The 16,716-nt window shown below is 36.7% G+C and overlaps 1 protein-coding gene across 2 annotated transcripts; it reads right to left on the bottom strand.

Annotated features, from left to right (window-relative positions):
- Positions 1–3,184: 3,184 nt before the first annotated feature.
- On the bottom strand, positions 3,185–6,757 carry LOC139886006 (G-type lectin S-receptor-like serine/threonine-protein kinase At4g27290). 2 transcript variants are annotated; one of them, XM_071869755.1, is made up of 6 exons: positions 5,388–6,757; positions 5,048–5,310; positions 4,411–4,859; positions 4,173–4,323; positions 3,952–4,012; positions 3,520–3,727 (listed from the first exon to the last, which is right to left on the bottom strand). In XM_071869755.1, exons 1-6 carry the CDS (start codon positions 6,661–6,663, stop codon positions 3,651–3,653), a joined length of 2,277 nt encoding a protein of 758 aa, XP_071725856.1. In that variant the 5' UTR covers positions 6,664–6,757; the 3' UTR covers positions 3,520–3,650. The 2 variants fall into 2 exon arrangements, with proteins under 2 accessions (XP_071725855.1, XP_071725856.1); XM_071869754.1 differs by lacking the exon at positions 3,952–4,012 and having other exon boundaries at positions 3,185–3,727.
- Between the last annotated feature and the right edge of the window lie 9,959 nt (positions 6,758–16,716).

A 16,716-nucleotide genomic window follows, 5' to 3' on the forward strand; every position in this document is an offset into this window, starting at 1 on the left:
GGATAACGAGTTTAATGGTGGTGGTCGTGTATTGTTATTTACATGTAGCTGAAAGTAATCTTTGATTAAAAAATTTTAGGGTGTTAGTTTTAGAACATTGGGGGAGGTGAAGAAGTAAGAGGAACGTATGTAGAGTGAGAAATGAAATATAACTAGCTCAGGTTAAAATTCAAGTATTTGGGCCAGATGTACTTTAGAATTAACTAGTTGTTCAGCTCGTGCCGAGAGCTCAGTTTTAAATGTGGGTTAAAAAAAAAAGTTTTGATCTATTTTGTAAAACAGAATTTTTTCGATATCTATTCGTTTTTTTTTGTTTTGTTTTTAAAGTTAGTTGATCTATTTTGTAAAAAAGAATGTTTTCGACATCTTTTGGTAGCATTGAAGAGTTGTTCCTTTTATGAAAGTTGTCTCCTTTATCGTTAGTAAGAAAAGGAAAAAAAAAAAAGTTAGTTATTTTTTTGGTAAAAAAGATTTTTTTTCGACATTTTTTGGTAACATTGAAGGGTTGGTTCTTTTATGAGGGTTGCTTTTTTTATCGTTAGAGACCGAAAAAAAGGTGAAATGATGAAAATATCTTTAGTTAGTGTTGAATATTGATGAATAGTGCTACAGAGTTTTGTCTATTAGATATATAGACATCTTTTGGTAACATTGAAATGTTGGTTCTTTTATGAGAGTTGCTTCTTTTATCGTTGAAGACCGAAAAAAGTGAAATGATGAAAATACCCCTGATTACTATTGATGAATAGTGCTACAGGATTTTGTCTATTAAATATATAGATAAATATATCGGTAATGCACATTCACAATTAAGGAGTATATATTATACTATATACTAAATATGGACAAAACCCACCAATCATACCACGCCACCTATCCCGAAATCAATGTAGCTACTGTAGCCGCTACTGTAGCACTGTAGCGAAATCACTGTAGCATTTTTTTTTTTCCTTACCACAATGGAGTATAAAAATATAAATTCATAGATAAACAAAGTTGCTCTGATTTTTTTTTTTCGCTTACCACAATGGAGTATAAAGTATAAATCTTTTGGGTTTTCCCTTACCACAATGGAATATAAAATATAAATCCATAAATAAACGCAGTTGCTCTGAATTTTTTTTTCTTACCACAATGGAGTATAAAATATAAATCCATAGATAAACACAGTTACTATATACTAAATATGGACAAAACCCACCAATCATACCACGCCACCTATCCCGAAATCACTGTAGCTAATGTAGCAGCTACTGTAGCACTGTAGCGAAATCACTGTAGCATTTTTTTTTCCTCTTACCACAATGGAGTATAAAAATATAAATTCATAGATAAACAAAGTTGCTCTGAATTTTTTTTTTTTCCGCTTACCACAATGGAGTATAAAGTATAAATCTTTTGGGTTTTCCCTTACCACAATGGAGTATAAAATATAAATCCATAGATAAACGCAGTTGCTCTGAATTTTTTTTTCTTACCACAATGGAGTATAAAATATAAATCCATAGATAAACACAGTTGCTCTGTATTTTGCAACTATAAATATACATATTATGTATATCGATATACAAACAAAAATTTGAGTCGAAAATATATATATATATATATATATATATATATATATATATATATATATATATATATATATATATATATATATACACACACACCATAGCATAATTTTTAAACGAACTAGATTAACTAAAATGAAGTCGTGTGGCTAAAAGGATTATACAACAGATCTAGAAAACTTCAATATTTCAAGTATTCATAACGAACTAATTTTAATTACCTAATTAGATATTAGATATTAGACATTTAGTAGATGATAAGTAAAAGAATAACAAGAAAAGAATGAGAAGGAGAATGTGGTATATGGAATGAAAGAAGGGGGAAAGAACACTGGAGAAATAAGTTAATTAATGGAAAAGTGATTTTGTTTGTATAATATATAAGACGGGTCAGCCCAGAGGCCCATTGGTGGGTTTTGAAGGTTAAAACGTTGGTTGAGTAATTGAACAAATGATTTCTTTGATTTTTATTTAAAATATAAAATTTGGTGTACACAACAACACAACAACAAAACTCAATCTCACATGTATGTGTTATAGGAGAGGTGAGACGTTGATAATCCTTCATTTATCCTTCAACAAAGAAAAGTCGTTTCTCAACCCCAAGTGAAGACCACCGGCCAATATGAAACCGAACATATACAAATATTACATACAGAATAGAAAAATTGTTTACTTTTTTAAGTATTATAAAATATTGTTATATGTTACTCCTCGGTCCAATATTAATAGTCTTTAGGTAAAAATACACAGTTTAAAACATTACATTCATTATATTATGCTTTTTAATTACTTAACCACTTACTTTTTACCTATATTTTTATCTTATATACAAAAGGTAATGATTATTTTTATCTATTTTTTGAAGTCGACTTATAATTTACCTTATTTTATAACCCGTTTATTTATTATTGATTAAGAAAAGTATTGAAATTATATGTGTATGTGGATTTGGTCTCCGTAACGAAGCACGGACCTCCAAACTAGTTTATATTTATTTGTTGTATAGGGGTATTTTGGGAAACACACTGAAAGTGTGGTGGAAGTAGTAAAAACAATGGGGAAATATCAACTCCCAGTTAGTAACCGCAGTTCTATCCTTATCGCTTGAAAGTCATAACTAAATTGTGAAGGGACCAGGGACGATAATCAGGTACAAACCCTAGTTTATATTATTGTAAACTAATTTTACTGTTCTTATAATTGTTATAGTCATTTTGGAAAGAATATTTTTTTTATTGGAATACATTCAATTGCATTAGGTATATGCATTATTCAGTGAACCATTATCATAATGGTATGCTAATTGGGGCTGATTGGCAGAAAGTGCATAACAATACGATTATCAGTATTTAAAAACGAGATTTTAGGCCGACTTTATGCTAAATTAGGATTTATATGCGAAATTTTGAGTTTGAATTGGAATACATTCAATTGCATTAGGTATATATGCATTATTCAGTGAACCATTATCTTAATGGTATGCTAATTGGGGCTGATTGACAGAAAGTGCATGACAATACGATTATCAGTATTTACAAACGGGAGGTTGGGCCGACTTTATGCTAAAGTAGGACTTATATGCGAAATTTTGAGTTTTATAAGAGCTTTTAAGTTTGAATTTTGACTTTCTTTAGGCTCTGTTCCAGAGTCATTTTAGGAAATAAATGAAATGAGATGAAGGGGAATAAAGGGGAGGGAGTTGGATCCTTCCAATTTGGAAAGATCCTTACAAATATTTGTTCTCAGTCTATACCCAAATACATTATGTGTGAAAGCGATGAATCGATTATACGATGGTAGTTAGCTCTTTAATTATATTTTAAATTCTGCAAGCCAAAGGCCACCTATCGAGCATCTAATTGTGTAATTGATAGACCATTGACTGAACCTTCTGGATTACTATCTGAAGAAGAGAAATCAGCTTCTAATAAATCCCTTCCTATGAAAAATGCAGGTTGTTTAGGTGTTGGTAATGCACCCTCGCCGTCCAACATCCGAACCACGGATGACATATTTGGTCTGTCTTCTGCTTTTTTTTGAACACATAACAGCCCAACCGTGACTGATCTTATAACTTCATGTGGATCGCATGATTCTTCTAAACTCGGATTCATCAATTCTATCGACCTTCCTTCGTTGTATACACTCCATGCCTGAATATAATGTAGAAATTAATGTCAAATACTTAAAGACCAATTGTGAAGAATACTAAAATCCACAATTTGTCAACGTGTGGTATATAATAGTTTTTCTCTACTGGAAAGTTAACAGAAAATTTTGTCAAGAAATGAATCTAAATCAGTTTCTTTATTTCTGTTAATAAATGAAATTTATACGAGTCAAGATACGTGGAAAAAGAAATTGAAGTTGCACCCACTTTTTCTTAGCGAAGTTTGAATGCTAGATGTATTCTTCGCTGAAAGTTGAATTTTACAATCCTGTTTTGCCACCAATTGAATATTACACATTTATTCAAGAAGAGAGACAGTAGTATATAACCTACACTAACAAACTTTTTATTTTATGCTACCTCCCTGGCTTTCTTGTTGATTTGCCCTTAGTTTTATGACAAAAATAGCTATTCATTAGTGAACTTACGTGTCCGGTAAGATTATTTCCATGCTTGGGATGGTTGAATCCTCTATTTTTCTTCCCACTTACTATCTCCAAAACCAAAACGCCAAAGCTAAATACATCTGACTTTGTTGAGAAAATACCATTGATTACATACTCCGGCGGCATGTAACCACTGCACACGTCAAAATTCAAATGTCAATAAACGGAATACCAACGAATACAACTAAAGTAGAAAGTTAAGTTATTTAGGAAAGCATACTATGTGCCAACAACTCTCTGGGTATTTCCTTGGGTCTCGTTTCCTCCAAAACTTCGAGCTAACCCAAAGTCTGATATCTTTGGGTTCATATCCTGATCAAGTAGAATGTTGCTAGCTTTAAGATCTCTATGAATGATTCTTAACCGTGAATCATGATGCAGGTACATAAGTCCTCGTGCAATTCCTTTGATGATGTTGAAGCGCTTCGGCCAATCAAGGAGCACGTCTTGGTTCTCACTAAATAAGAACGAGTCTAAGCTTTTATTTGGCATGTACTCATATATTAATAACTTTTCATCTCCTTTTATGCAACAGCCAAGTAGCTTCACAAGATTACGATGCTGAAGTCTCGAAATACAAATGACTTCGTTCTTGAATTCCTCAACTCCTTGGTTGGAAGTCGTGCAGAGACGTTTTACTGCTATCTCTATCCCACCCTCTAGCACACCCTGAAGAATAATACCATTTTTTAATGTGAGTAATTTCACAATCGTATATGTACCTTTTGTTTAGATCACTTACTTTGTGGGTTGGGTACTGTTGTTTTTGCAGTGTAGGTTCATAGTCTTTCCCTTTCTAAAAAAGTAAATAAATAAAAAAGTGTATATATATTCATTTTCTTGGTATTAATAATTACCCTATAAACGACTCCAAATCCACCCTCTCCAAGTATATTATTGGTTGAAAAATTGGTTGTAGCCGTAGCTATTGTAGTAAAGCTAAACAATGGTACTTCTTCATTTCCTCCCTCCGTTGTTTGCTCATTATTTTTCTTTCTCCGTACGTACCACAACCATATCGAGATGAAGCTTATGAGAAGAACCCCGGGAACAAGTACACCTAGGATTACTTTAATGTTTGCTCTATCTTTCTCTTTGGAAGTTGATAAAGCAACTGTATCTGTATGATATTAACATAGGAATGATGTTAGCATGCAATGTTGTAACAGTAATGTAACATGTGATTTGTAATTTTACCTAATTCAGATGAAGCCATTCTTACAAAAATTTCTCGATTATTGGGAGACTCACGCATGTCTTTAAGATCTTCAAACCAATGCACGCAACCTTTTCCTCCTAAACTATTGTCGGGAATTGCAAAAGCCATACAAGTACAATTCTTCAAGCATTTTGCTTCACATTCCTCCATTGTCATGCTCATGTTGAACCATGTACCTTCCGTGTCTGGCAAATCAAAATTAGAGTACTTGATAAACCCATCTGATCCGTTTTTGCACTCTAATGGTGTTCGCCTCACGCAACCACCTGACCAGTCTGCCGTATCCCAATCTTTTTGGTTTTTGGGCACAAATCTTTGGTTATCCAAGCAAGCACACGACTGTTGTGTCCAACCAACACTGCAGATTCCATAAGCACTACAAATGTTATACGTATCACATATATCTGTCGGATATTTGAAACCAAGTTTCCACTTATTAACATCTTCTGCCCATGCCCAATATTGCAACTCCCCAGAAGAATTCAAGGTGAGCCTCGCTACAAGAGAACTGTTTTCAGCGTAAGTTTTAATTGACACCTCCTTCTCAGTTATAATTACACTGTATATCTGACTCAAGCTTTTGTCAAAAATAGAATCTCCTGTAACCCGCAAGTTTCTCCATGGTCCACTCCGAAAGTTGACCATTGAACCTTGTTTTAGTTTGCTTTCTGGATAACCGTCGGTGACTGCCTCCCAGGTGAATACACCTGAAGATGGATCTTGACTACTTCTCCATGAGGTTAGATGCCAATTGATGCCTCTTAAGTAATCTATCCCTATCTTCATGTGATATAGAATAGTATCAGTTGGATAATCAAAACTCTGCCACATCATCTTCTCCTCTTGGTCCATCAACACTAGATTTCCGGTGTCATGAAGCTTTGCTGTCGCATTCGGTGATGTCATCGTTGTGTTGGATGACCATATAATGATGTTATTGTTAAAGATGACTAGGCTTCCTGGATCAACAACTTTTAACACGAGTGGCAATTCACTACTGGGTGGTGGTGGGTGGTTTCTGTTGGCAACCCAAACTGGGGTTCTAACAGGGTCTTGCTTGTACCAAATACCAAGATATCTCTTCTCAGAGTTATCTGGCTTGAAAAACCCAAGTTCGAAGTTTCTGGTTTCTGAGACCAGCGTGTCCCCTTCTTTGAAGAACTGTGAATTCGAAATGATGTCGAGTTCAGCGGTGTTGATTTTGTTTATAAATATTACAAAAAATGAAAAGAAAAATATGGATGCTCCTTCCATTTTCAGGAGACAGCCATTAAGGATTTTGTTGTTCTCATTAGGATGTAATGATGAATGTTCAAGTTTTACCGAGTTCAGCGGTGTCGAATATCCGTGTACATCTTAATTAGTCAAATAAGACTCACCCTCTCCAGATTTCCTACTACAAGTATTGAAACTTTTTCTTCCTTGTGGCCCACCATCACATTCATGTGTGAGGAAAGTAAACTCAGAAAGTGATATTGATGAATAATTTCATGGACTAAATGAGTTTGGTAGGGTCGATTGAAAGGTCAAGGGAGATTTTTTGCATGAATCCAAAGCTTCAATCAAAAGTTCCCAACTGCCATAATTTGCATGTTTCTTCTTTTCAACTGTCAAGTGGTAACCGATTATATTATATTTATAGTTGTGAACGGGTGATTATGTCTCTTATACAAAATACAATTTATGTTTAGACCATTTATAACAAATCGTTTTACGTCCTCGGTACCACTAACACGCGAGCTAACACGCCATAACAAGGCGTGTTAGTGGGTCTTGAATGAAGCGTACTGGCCACATGCACGGGAAGTTTTGGAGCGTGCATGATCCATTTTGTCAACGTATCATGTTTTGATTGACTGTTTGTGTATGAATTTGAAGTTAACCGATATATTACTGTCTTTTTTTGCAAAGGTTGTTTTTTTTTTCCAACAATATATATACATCTACATACTAATCAAATGAAGAAGATAAACACTCTTCAACTATATACACACACATACATATACAGTTCAACTTCGTTTCTGCAAACATAAACATTCATATACATTTTACACACATACATTTTATCAAACGCAAACCATGAATTCGAACAAAGTTTCCATTGATGTACATTACGGGGTTAGAGCTGAGTATGACTGGAAGTCATACGTTGTCGGGAAAAAAAAAAGCTTTTGAAGATGTCGACGTTTCTGATGTTTCTGATTGGTCAAAGTTGAAAAAGTTCCTCCAAAAAGAAACACCATACGTATTTACGCAAATTGTGTATTTCGACGAAGAGCATCAAGTGTTGATGTTTCTGTTTACGGATGAGCAATGAGATGCGCAAAAAGAGCGAGCCAAGACACGGCCTTGTCGAATTGAGTTGTATCTTGTAAACATGGGCCAATCAAGTTATTCTGACGCACTCCGATTCGAGTAGTCTTGAGTCGGGTTACGTGTGTCAGGACTCATTCGACGGAAAAAATTAAACATTGTTTTATGTAATCGTTTTTAAATTAATGTATTTTTCATTTTTAGGAGTTAAGTTGTGATTTTAAATAAATTAATATAGGACTTTTTATTATATGTAATCGTATTATTTTAATTTAAATTTTAGTGTGTTTTATTAAATTTATTTGTTTTTTTATAATTTACAAAATAATAATATAAGTAATTAAACAAAATAAGTTAAAATCAATAACAAATGAAAGAAAAATGAAAAAGAAATTAAAAAAAACTCCGCCCCTACCCAGCAACACGCCACTCATCACGCCACCCATTATTCAGCATTTTATCAGCACGCCCATCAAGCATCCCACCCCCACCCACTAACACGCCAAAACGCTAGACATTGTTAAAAATGATCTTATAGTGACAGATTGTTATATTTTATGACTATATGTATATTAATCTTGTATATATAACACACTTTCGTTTATATTTTATGAATGAATGAATTGATGGTGAAGTTGTGATGTGGTCCAGCGGTTGGTGGCCTGCCTCCTTTAGGGGAGGTCAGGAGTTCGACCTACATATTAAAAACACAATTTCATCTTTGTCATGAAGTATCCACCCATGACACCTTTCCCATATCGTTTGGGAGGGTAAAGGGGAGGGGGTTTTACTTGGCCGTGTCCTTGGATCGGTTTCAAGGTTTCCTCCCGGGCAGCGATGGGGGCGGGTTTATTATCGCTGCATCGGCATTGTTGAAACGGGAGATGATCGCGATGGGTGGTTTAGTCCCAGTCGGGTGAGGATGGCAAAATGACCCGTACCCGATAGGGAAACCCGAAACCCGTTATAATTAGGCCGGGTCTAACCCGAGTCCGTCGGGTCATAGGCCGGGTATGGGGATGGTTACAAAAATATTTGGAGACAACTTGTTGTACTTGTGTGATCTGAGTGTAACCTGTCGATGTGGCTGCAATTGTACATATACCCAAGTACAAACTAGAAAAGCCTTATCCGCTCTACTTCTATCTGCTAAAATCTTCATCCTATCTTGTGAAACTTAAGTATGGTAATGGCAGTTTCCCTAGCAGTGAGTGACCTATCAATAGCTTCCACCCTACTATCTTTAGCAGTATACACAATGGGTAAAGGAGGTGGTCGGCCATACACAACTTCATAAGGTGTTGTCTGGATAGAAGAGTAGTAGTTAGTGTTGTACCAATATTCTGCCAAGGTTAACCATTTTTCCCAACACTTAGGCTGATCACTTGTCATACATCTCAAATAACTCTCTAAGCATCTATTCACCATTTCTGTTTGTCCATCTGTCTGAGGATGGTATGCAGTAGACAAGTGTAGCTTAACCTGCATACATTTGAATAGCTCCTTCCAAAAAGTGCTTAAAAACACTTTATCTCTGTCACTGACTATCACCTTTGGAAGGCCATGTAGCTTATAAATGTTATCAAAGAAACATTGAACTACTGTAGAAGCTGTGAATGGGTGAGCTAGTGGCATGAAATGGGCATATTTGCTTAATCTGTCAACAACTACAAAGATGACAGATTTGACCTATGAAGGTGGTAACCCTTCAGTAAAATCCATGGAAAGCTCAGTCCATATGGTAGAAGGAATGGGTAATGGTTGTTGTAAACCAGGGTATTTACTTAAATCACCCTTACACCTTTGACAAACTGGGCATACCCTTATTTATATACTGCTTAACTTGATTCCTCATCTTCTTCCAATAAAAGTAAGTTGAAATCTTTTGTACAGTGGAAGTGACCCCTGAATGACCATCCATAAGAGTATCATGAAACTGTATGATTATTTCCACCCTCAAGGGTACATTAGACCCTACCACCAACTTTTTTTTCCTGTTCAGTTGATCATTTTGCCAAGCATAATGCTTAGCTGAATCATCATTAGCAGCTAATTTTAAAATTAAATCTTGCAAGCCCACATCTTGATCAACACTTTGCTTGATTCTGTTGCACAAGTCACCAACAATACTTGAAACTTGAATGTTGAACAGTGCAACAGTTCCATGGACTCTAGAAAGTGCATATGCTACCCCATTATCACTACCCTTTTTGTATACAATGTCATAATCAAAATCAATTAATTTTGGTAGCCATTTTGTCTGAGTTGGTGTAGACAACCTTTGATCAAAAAGATGCCTGATACTAATGTGATATGTATTGATGATGAAGTGGTGATCCAATAAGTATCCTCTCCATTTATCTAAAGCATGTACAATAGCTAAGAATTCTATGTCATAGGTGGATAGTGATTGGTGCCTTTGTGATAGAGCCTTACTCATGAAAGCAATAGGATGACCCCCTAGCTGCAATACTCCTCCAATTCCCACCTCAGATGCATCAGTTTCAATAGTAAATTCCTTGTTAAAATATGGCAATGCTAACACCGGTGCTTCTTGCATCTTCTGTTTAAGTTCATGGAAGGCTGTTGTTGCTAGTTCTGACCATAAGAAGGAATCTTTCTTGAGTAATTGAGTCAATGGTCTGCTGATCATAGCATAATTCCTTATGAACCTCCTATAATACCTTGTCAAGCCTAAGAAGCTTCTCAATTGCTTCACTGTTTTAGGCATGGGCCAGTTTTCCATGGCTTCTGTCTTTGTTGGGTCAGTAGAAACACCCTGGGTAGAAATAACATGCCCCAAATACTACTCTTTTGATGTAGAAAATACACATTTAGAATTTTTTTGCAAACAAAGTGTGTTGCCTCATAACCTCCAACACCATTCTCAAATGTTCAATATGTTCTTCCATTGTAGCACTGTACACCACAATATCTTAATAAACACAAGGGTAAACCTCCATAAGAATGGCTAAAAGATATCATTAATCAAAGCTTGGACGGTTGAAGGAGCATTTGTCTTGCCAAATGGCATCACTAGGAATTCATAGTGGCCCTCATTAATTCTAAAATCAGTCTTTGGTATATCTGTTTGATGCATTCTAATTTAATGGTAACCAGACCTTAAATCCAACTTTGAATAGACTGCAAAACCACTTAACTCATCAATGAGTTCTTCTATGATAGGAATAGGGAACTTATTTTTCACAGTTTTAGCATTGAGTTCCCTATAGTCAATGCACATCCTCCATGTGCCATCTTTTTTCTTGACCATGACTATAGGTGAATCAAATGGACTTTGACTGGGCCTAATAACTCCATTTTCTAGTAGTTCGTCCACCATAGACTCTATTGCATCTTTTTGTGAAGGTGGATGTCTATAAGGTCTAATATTCATAGGCTCATCCCCTTTCTATCAATTGAATTCTATGGTAATATTGTCTATTAGGTGGCAATGTAGTTGCTTCTGCAAAGATGTCATTATATTCATCCAATAAGTGATTGATACTATCATTTGTTTCCTGTTGTTCATTGAACATGTGCCATAGGGCCACTGGATAGATGTAAACTGACATAGCATGAAGCTGCACCCCTGGTTCCCCTGTGGCTTTATGCAATTGTTTTCCTTTTACCCATTGTACACTTGACTTTTTCCCTCTTAATTCCACCCTATGACCACCATAGCTGAAATTCATCTTGAGATGATCAAAATTCCAAATTATGTCACCTAATAATTTGAGCCATTGTATTCCTAACACCATATCAAAACCCCCTAATAGGTAGTATCAGCATGTCACTTATAAAGGTTTTCCCACTAATCTGCCATTTCAATGCTTCACAAACTCCTGCATTATACATTTTATTACCTCCTAAAATCATAAGTGGTATTGGCTCTGTATCCTTAATAGCACAACCTAATCTATTAGCCACATTAATGTCTAGGAAGTTATGTGTGCTTCCTGAATCAATCAAGATTTGTACAATCCTTTTGTTGACCTGACATGTGACCCTCATAGTCTGGTAGTCACTGGTTCCAGTAAGAGCATTAAGGGAAATGTAAGGTGCATTTTCCATTGGTTCCAACACATGGTCATATAGTTCCTCTTCTGTCACTATTTTCTCTTGTGACTCCACTTCTTGATCACAATCACCTTCATCTGCCAACACTTCTAAAGCAAACAATTGTCTAGTACACTTATGACTTGGCGCATATCTCTGATCACAATAAAAACACAGGTTCTTGGACCTTTTCTCTTCAATTTCCTTTTGTGTTAACCGCTTCCTGCCATTTCCTTGGCCATGATTTCTAGTGGTATTGTATGGAGTGTTGGTAATAGCTTAGAGTGTATTAGTTGTATGTGTTGTATTGTTTCTTGTGTAGGTGTTGTTGTAGAAGGGTTTTGGGGTATACCCATTATTGTTGGTTCTTGGGATTGGAAAAATAGAAGTTTTTCTCTTTTTGGTTACATTAATAGCTTCATTCTGCATTCTTGCTAAACTCATGGCATCTTCTAATGTTTTAGGATTAAACATTCTAACTGGCATTTCCAACTCTTTTTGCAGGCCTACTGTAGACGTTGTTTGGACGGATCTTAGGTCGCTTATGATCATTACTAGATGCGGAATTCACTAGAAACGACTAAATCGAGATTCGGGTCGCGTTGGGTTCGTATCGGTCAAACCTAGGGGTTTAATCTAGATTAGAAGGAAGCCTAAACGATTGATTTCGGTGGTAATCGGTGTTAGATATCGTATGGGACAGAAACCAGACGATTAGGGTTATTGAAGTGTGTAACCTCAACAATGAGGCTTAAACACGTATATATACTGCAACCCAGACACAGTCGTTCGGCTGTGTGAGACAGTCGGTCGACTGAGTCATACAGTCGGTCGAGTGTGTGGACACACTCGGTCGACTGTGTATGCAGTTTAACTTATTGATTGTTTAACAAATTAAGCACACACAATCACATATATAACCAATAGTCTCAAAGTACGTTATTACATGACTAAATGTATTAAAACAAAACACTATCTACGGCTGGGGATTACATGAACCAACAAACTCCCCCTAAGACCTAGCTGTAGTTCAGTAAAATGTAGCCATTAATCCGTATAAGGATTAGTCACCCAGTTCTGCAAATAACAAAGTTTGACAACTCTGCAATACTGTTGAGCTTGCACACGATTCTCTGGGCGATACAACATCCGATTATAGTATAGGGTAAACATATCTTCTTCACAGCAGTTTCGAAGCCAAACTGGGTCTAACACCCTGATACTATCATTGATGTCACTTCCATCCTTATCTAACACAATAACCTCTTCCTCCGAGCGTTCATCGTAATACCACCAACAAAAACGTGGGCTGAAGTTCTGCGGCATTTTCCTAACAGGAACCTTTAGCATATACTTCACTGGTTCATATATGACTATCTTCCTTCGTAAGCCCGTTTTCTTGTTCGTCGTGTAAGAGATCTTTAGAAATTGGGGTCGAAAACCTTCAATATTCGGTGACCTGAATGATCGTCTTATCTTACGAACCAAAAGATCAGGAATACCAGCAAAATCATGATACAACATCTTGAGCCTAGCAATCTGCATAAATTCAAAATAAGGTAATGAAGTGAACTGATAAGCATGCTTGATGTAGTCCGCTCCATATTCCTTCTTTATCGCGTAGAGATCAAATTCTTTGATGTATGCCCAGGCCAAGATCTTTCCTTTAGCACGCAAACTTGCACTGTGCTCAATAAACTTGAAGTACTGAGGCTCTACATCAGGTTTCATCAAGTACTTACAAATCCTCATGGAAATCTTCCATTCTTCCTCCAAGACTTCCACTTTTTCTTCATTAATTTTCACCGGCAAGGACCTTCAGGTAACTTCTCCTCTTCTTCTTTATGTTCCTTCTCTCTACACTTCCTGTTCAAAAGTTCGACATCCATTCGAAAATAATCAGCAAAAGTAGGAAGATCACCATCCTCAAAACCTTCATATCTAGGATAGGGCTCCGTCGGCTCATCCTCAATAATAAATTCATCAAAACTATTATCACTCTCATCAACAGCTCCAGATTCACTCATATCCTCGTCAAATTGATTTACCCCTGACGACGAGGCTTTTGATGCGGCGTCAGCAGATTCCTTAGTTTCTCGCTCTAGACGCTCCATCAATTCCTGCTCAGTTTCTGTGAGATTCGGAGGGATCTCCCCTTCTTCTAAATCATCATAAACAGAAGTATGATTAAGGCGATCCTGCATAGCTAAATATTCAGAAACTGTTATTACTTGAAGTGGAGTTACGTACAGTGGGTTATCCTCCGTGTAACCTTTAGCGACTTCAAGATGCAAGTCTTCCTCAGAAGTACCAAACAGATTCGGTTCATCCTCAAGTTCTTCAACTATCACCTTCTTTTCCCACTCATTCAATCTTTCAGCTAAATCACGGGTATTGGTTTGTCAAGACAAGATCTCACTAGCTTGATCATCCACAGTCTTCTCAAGCTCATCAATTTTCATTTGTTGTACATCAACCAGCTTTCTTATCTCTGACATCTCAAGGTCTCACTTCTGCTTATCCTCCTCAGCAGCCTTTTGAAATCTAGCAAAATCAGCAGACGACAACTGTAAAAGTCATCGATTAATCATACCAGATGAATCACGAGCAACAACTGTAGGCCGTTGAGTGGTTTGAACTTGAAGTGGTGGCTGTGATTGAGGTTGTTGAGTAGATGGAACTTAAGTTGAACCACCAGCAGCAACATCAGGTTGAGGAGATGGAGTAACCTTCGGTTGTGACCTCGTTGTACTAGACGAACTCCCATCTCTAACAGTAAACCTCAAACACTTTTGCCTCTGCTTAGTCGATACCTTCGGCGTTTCAGCCAACTTTCTTTTTATCAAATCAACTTGACTGTCATCAAGTGCAGTCACATCTTCCTCATCAACTAACCGAGGACCAGTTTGTCTTGGCGGTGGCTGATTAACCTCTTCTTCACCAACAATGGTGATATCAGTTTCATCACCAGAAGTACTGTTCTCATGTCGGCAACTCAAACCTTCAGGGCATACATAGTTTTCATTTGCCAGATGACCAATTAGCCTCTTCTCAGGAATCTCAACTGAACCAATTCTATTTTGCATGAATCGATTAAAGAATTGATTATTCAGATGATTCGGCGTAAGCACATCCTGTGAAATTTTCACCAAACCCTAAACTTGCTTCTCCAACATAATCTGTAGGAACCTAGGAAACACTAGATGAATCTTCTTCTTCACATTCAAGACCATGTCGTCAAATACAACTTGAGAAAAATTGAAATCAGCATTCAGAACTAAGGCCATAAACATTGAGCTGTATGTCTCAGTCATTTCATCAAAACCTCCCTTCATCGATCTCAAGCATGTCAGCAGCACGTATGTGAAATACCTATACTGCCTACTAAACTTCATACGTTTCACAACCTTCGTTATATCACCAGCATAGCCACAACGTTTCAGACATCTTCGCACTTTCAATACTGGCAGTGAGGTTGGCATTGCATCATCATCAGGAAATCCAATATCCTTTCGGATAGTTTGTGCAGTGATTCGAACAATGGTGTTGTTCATCGAACTGAGTATCACTTTATTATTGTCTTCAACAACAACTCTTGCAACCTCCCAGAAAGTTCTTTGATGTGAATAATACGGAGTGCTCTCAATAGTAATAACTTTGAAGATTCTTGATCCTTTCAGAAACTGAATGATAGGACCAAAATTTCCTCTAAGAGCTTCAGTTCCTGTCTCATCAACACAAGCTAGGACATTCGTATCACCCCGTCCAATCAAACCAGGCAACTCAGATGACAACGGGATCTGGGGCTCATTAGGTACTGTTTCCTCTGAAGAATGTTGCTGTTCTTGAGACATCTTTAAAATCTGAAAGAAACTCAAAACATAACAAACATTAAGCAATTACCACCATGTATCACGGGGTATCAAGTAAATCATATGAATCAGTAAATAATTAAGCAAGATTATCACACTAACTGATTAGCACACTATTACATAGATCAGAGGTCACCATTAAGTTATTACACACCAGAGTCTCAGGCTAACAAACTAGCCTTATCGAATTACACATCAACCATAATTAAACATTACATAGAAGCACCAACACTTGACTTATCCCACAATAACATCTTCTGGTACGGGTTTCATGTTGTAATTCTTGTCCTCAAATAAATCTAGTTCATCAAATAGATGATTCAAAAGAACGGCATAAGGAAACGGCCTTTCCTCCGAATTCATAACATCCTTCATTATATTAATGAGGATCTGACCAAAGTTCACTTTGATTCGCTACATGAGACTGTATAAGAGAACCGCTTCAGTACCAGAAAGCACATCATCATTGACATCTCTAAACATCACATTTCTTTTGATAATCCTCAGGTGAGGTATCAAATCGTTTCGAACATCACTGTCTCTAACCTCAATTCTACTATTACCCAGTGCATACCCCGGCTTACAGATATGAGTAGCCCCCCCTCCAGCATAAAACTTGCTAGGAATTTTCCTAAGATCTTTTCTAGAACTATAGATTTTGGCTCCCCAATACGGTACTTGTATATGATCTGAAAACTCGTCTAGGGTCCACTTAAAAGATTGTCCGAAGAAATTTGCATGAACATACTTTTTCTTTCCCTCTTCTAAAGCTACACTGGTACAGAACTCTCGGATAAGCTTGGGACAGTAATAATCTCCTATCTCTATGAAGGTCAAACAGTCTAAACCTTTCCATTGTTCATGAGTGGTCTGAGTGGCAACAACTTTCGAGTCCACTTGAATAGGCCGGTGTTTGGCCAAAACTCTCCTACGGTCAATATCGAATATCCATGTTCCAACAAACATACCACCTGACATACTAAGACAAAGCTATACCAAACTTTCAGAATAATATGTCATGAATATCAAAAAAAGGCTAACAAAATAACCAAAAACAGCAAAA

This window comes from Rutidosis leptorrhynchoides, chromosome 1 (genome assembly GCF_046630445.1).
Source record: "Rutidosis leptorrhynchoides isolate AG116_Rl617_1_P2 chromosome 1, CSIRO_AGI_Rlap_v1, whole genome shotgun sequence".
In the NCBI taxonomy this organism is placed as follows: Eukaryota; Viridiplantae; Streptophyta; class Magnoliopsida; order Asterales; family Asteraceae; genus Rutidosis; species Rutidosis leptorrhynchoides.

Coding starts and splice junctions, on each gene's coding strand:
- LOC139886006 (XM_071869754.1), bottom strand. CDS start 6,663: ATGGAAGGAGCATCCATATTTTTCTTTTCATTTTTTGTAATATTTATA. Junction 4,860..5,047: donor GATTTGGAGTCGTTTATAGG/GTAATTATTAAT, acceptor ATTATTCTTCAG/GGTGTGCTAGAGGGTGGGAT. Junction 4,324..4,410: donor CAGAGAGTTGTTGGCACATA/GTATGCTTTCCT, acceptor TGACGTGTGCAG/TGGTTACATGCCGCCGGAGT.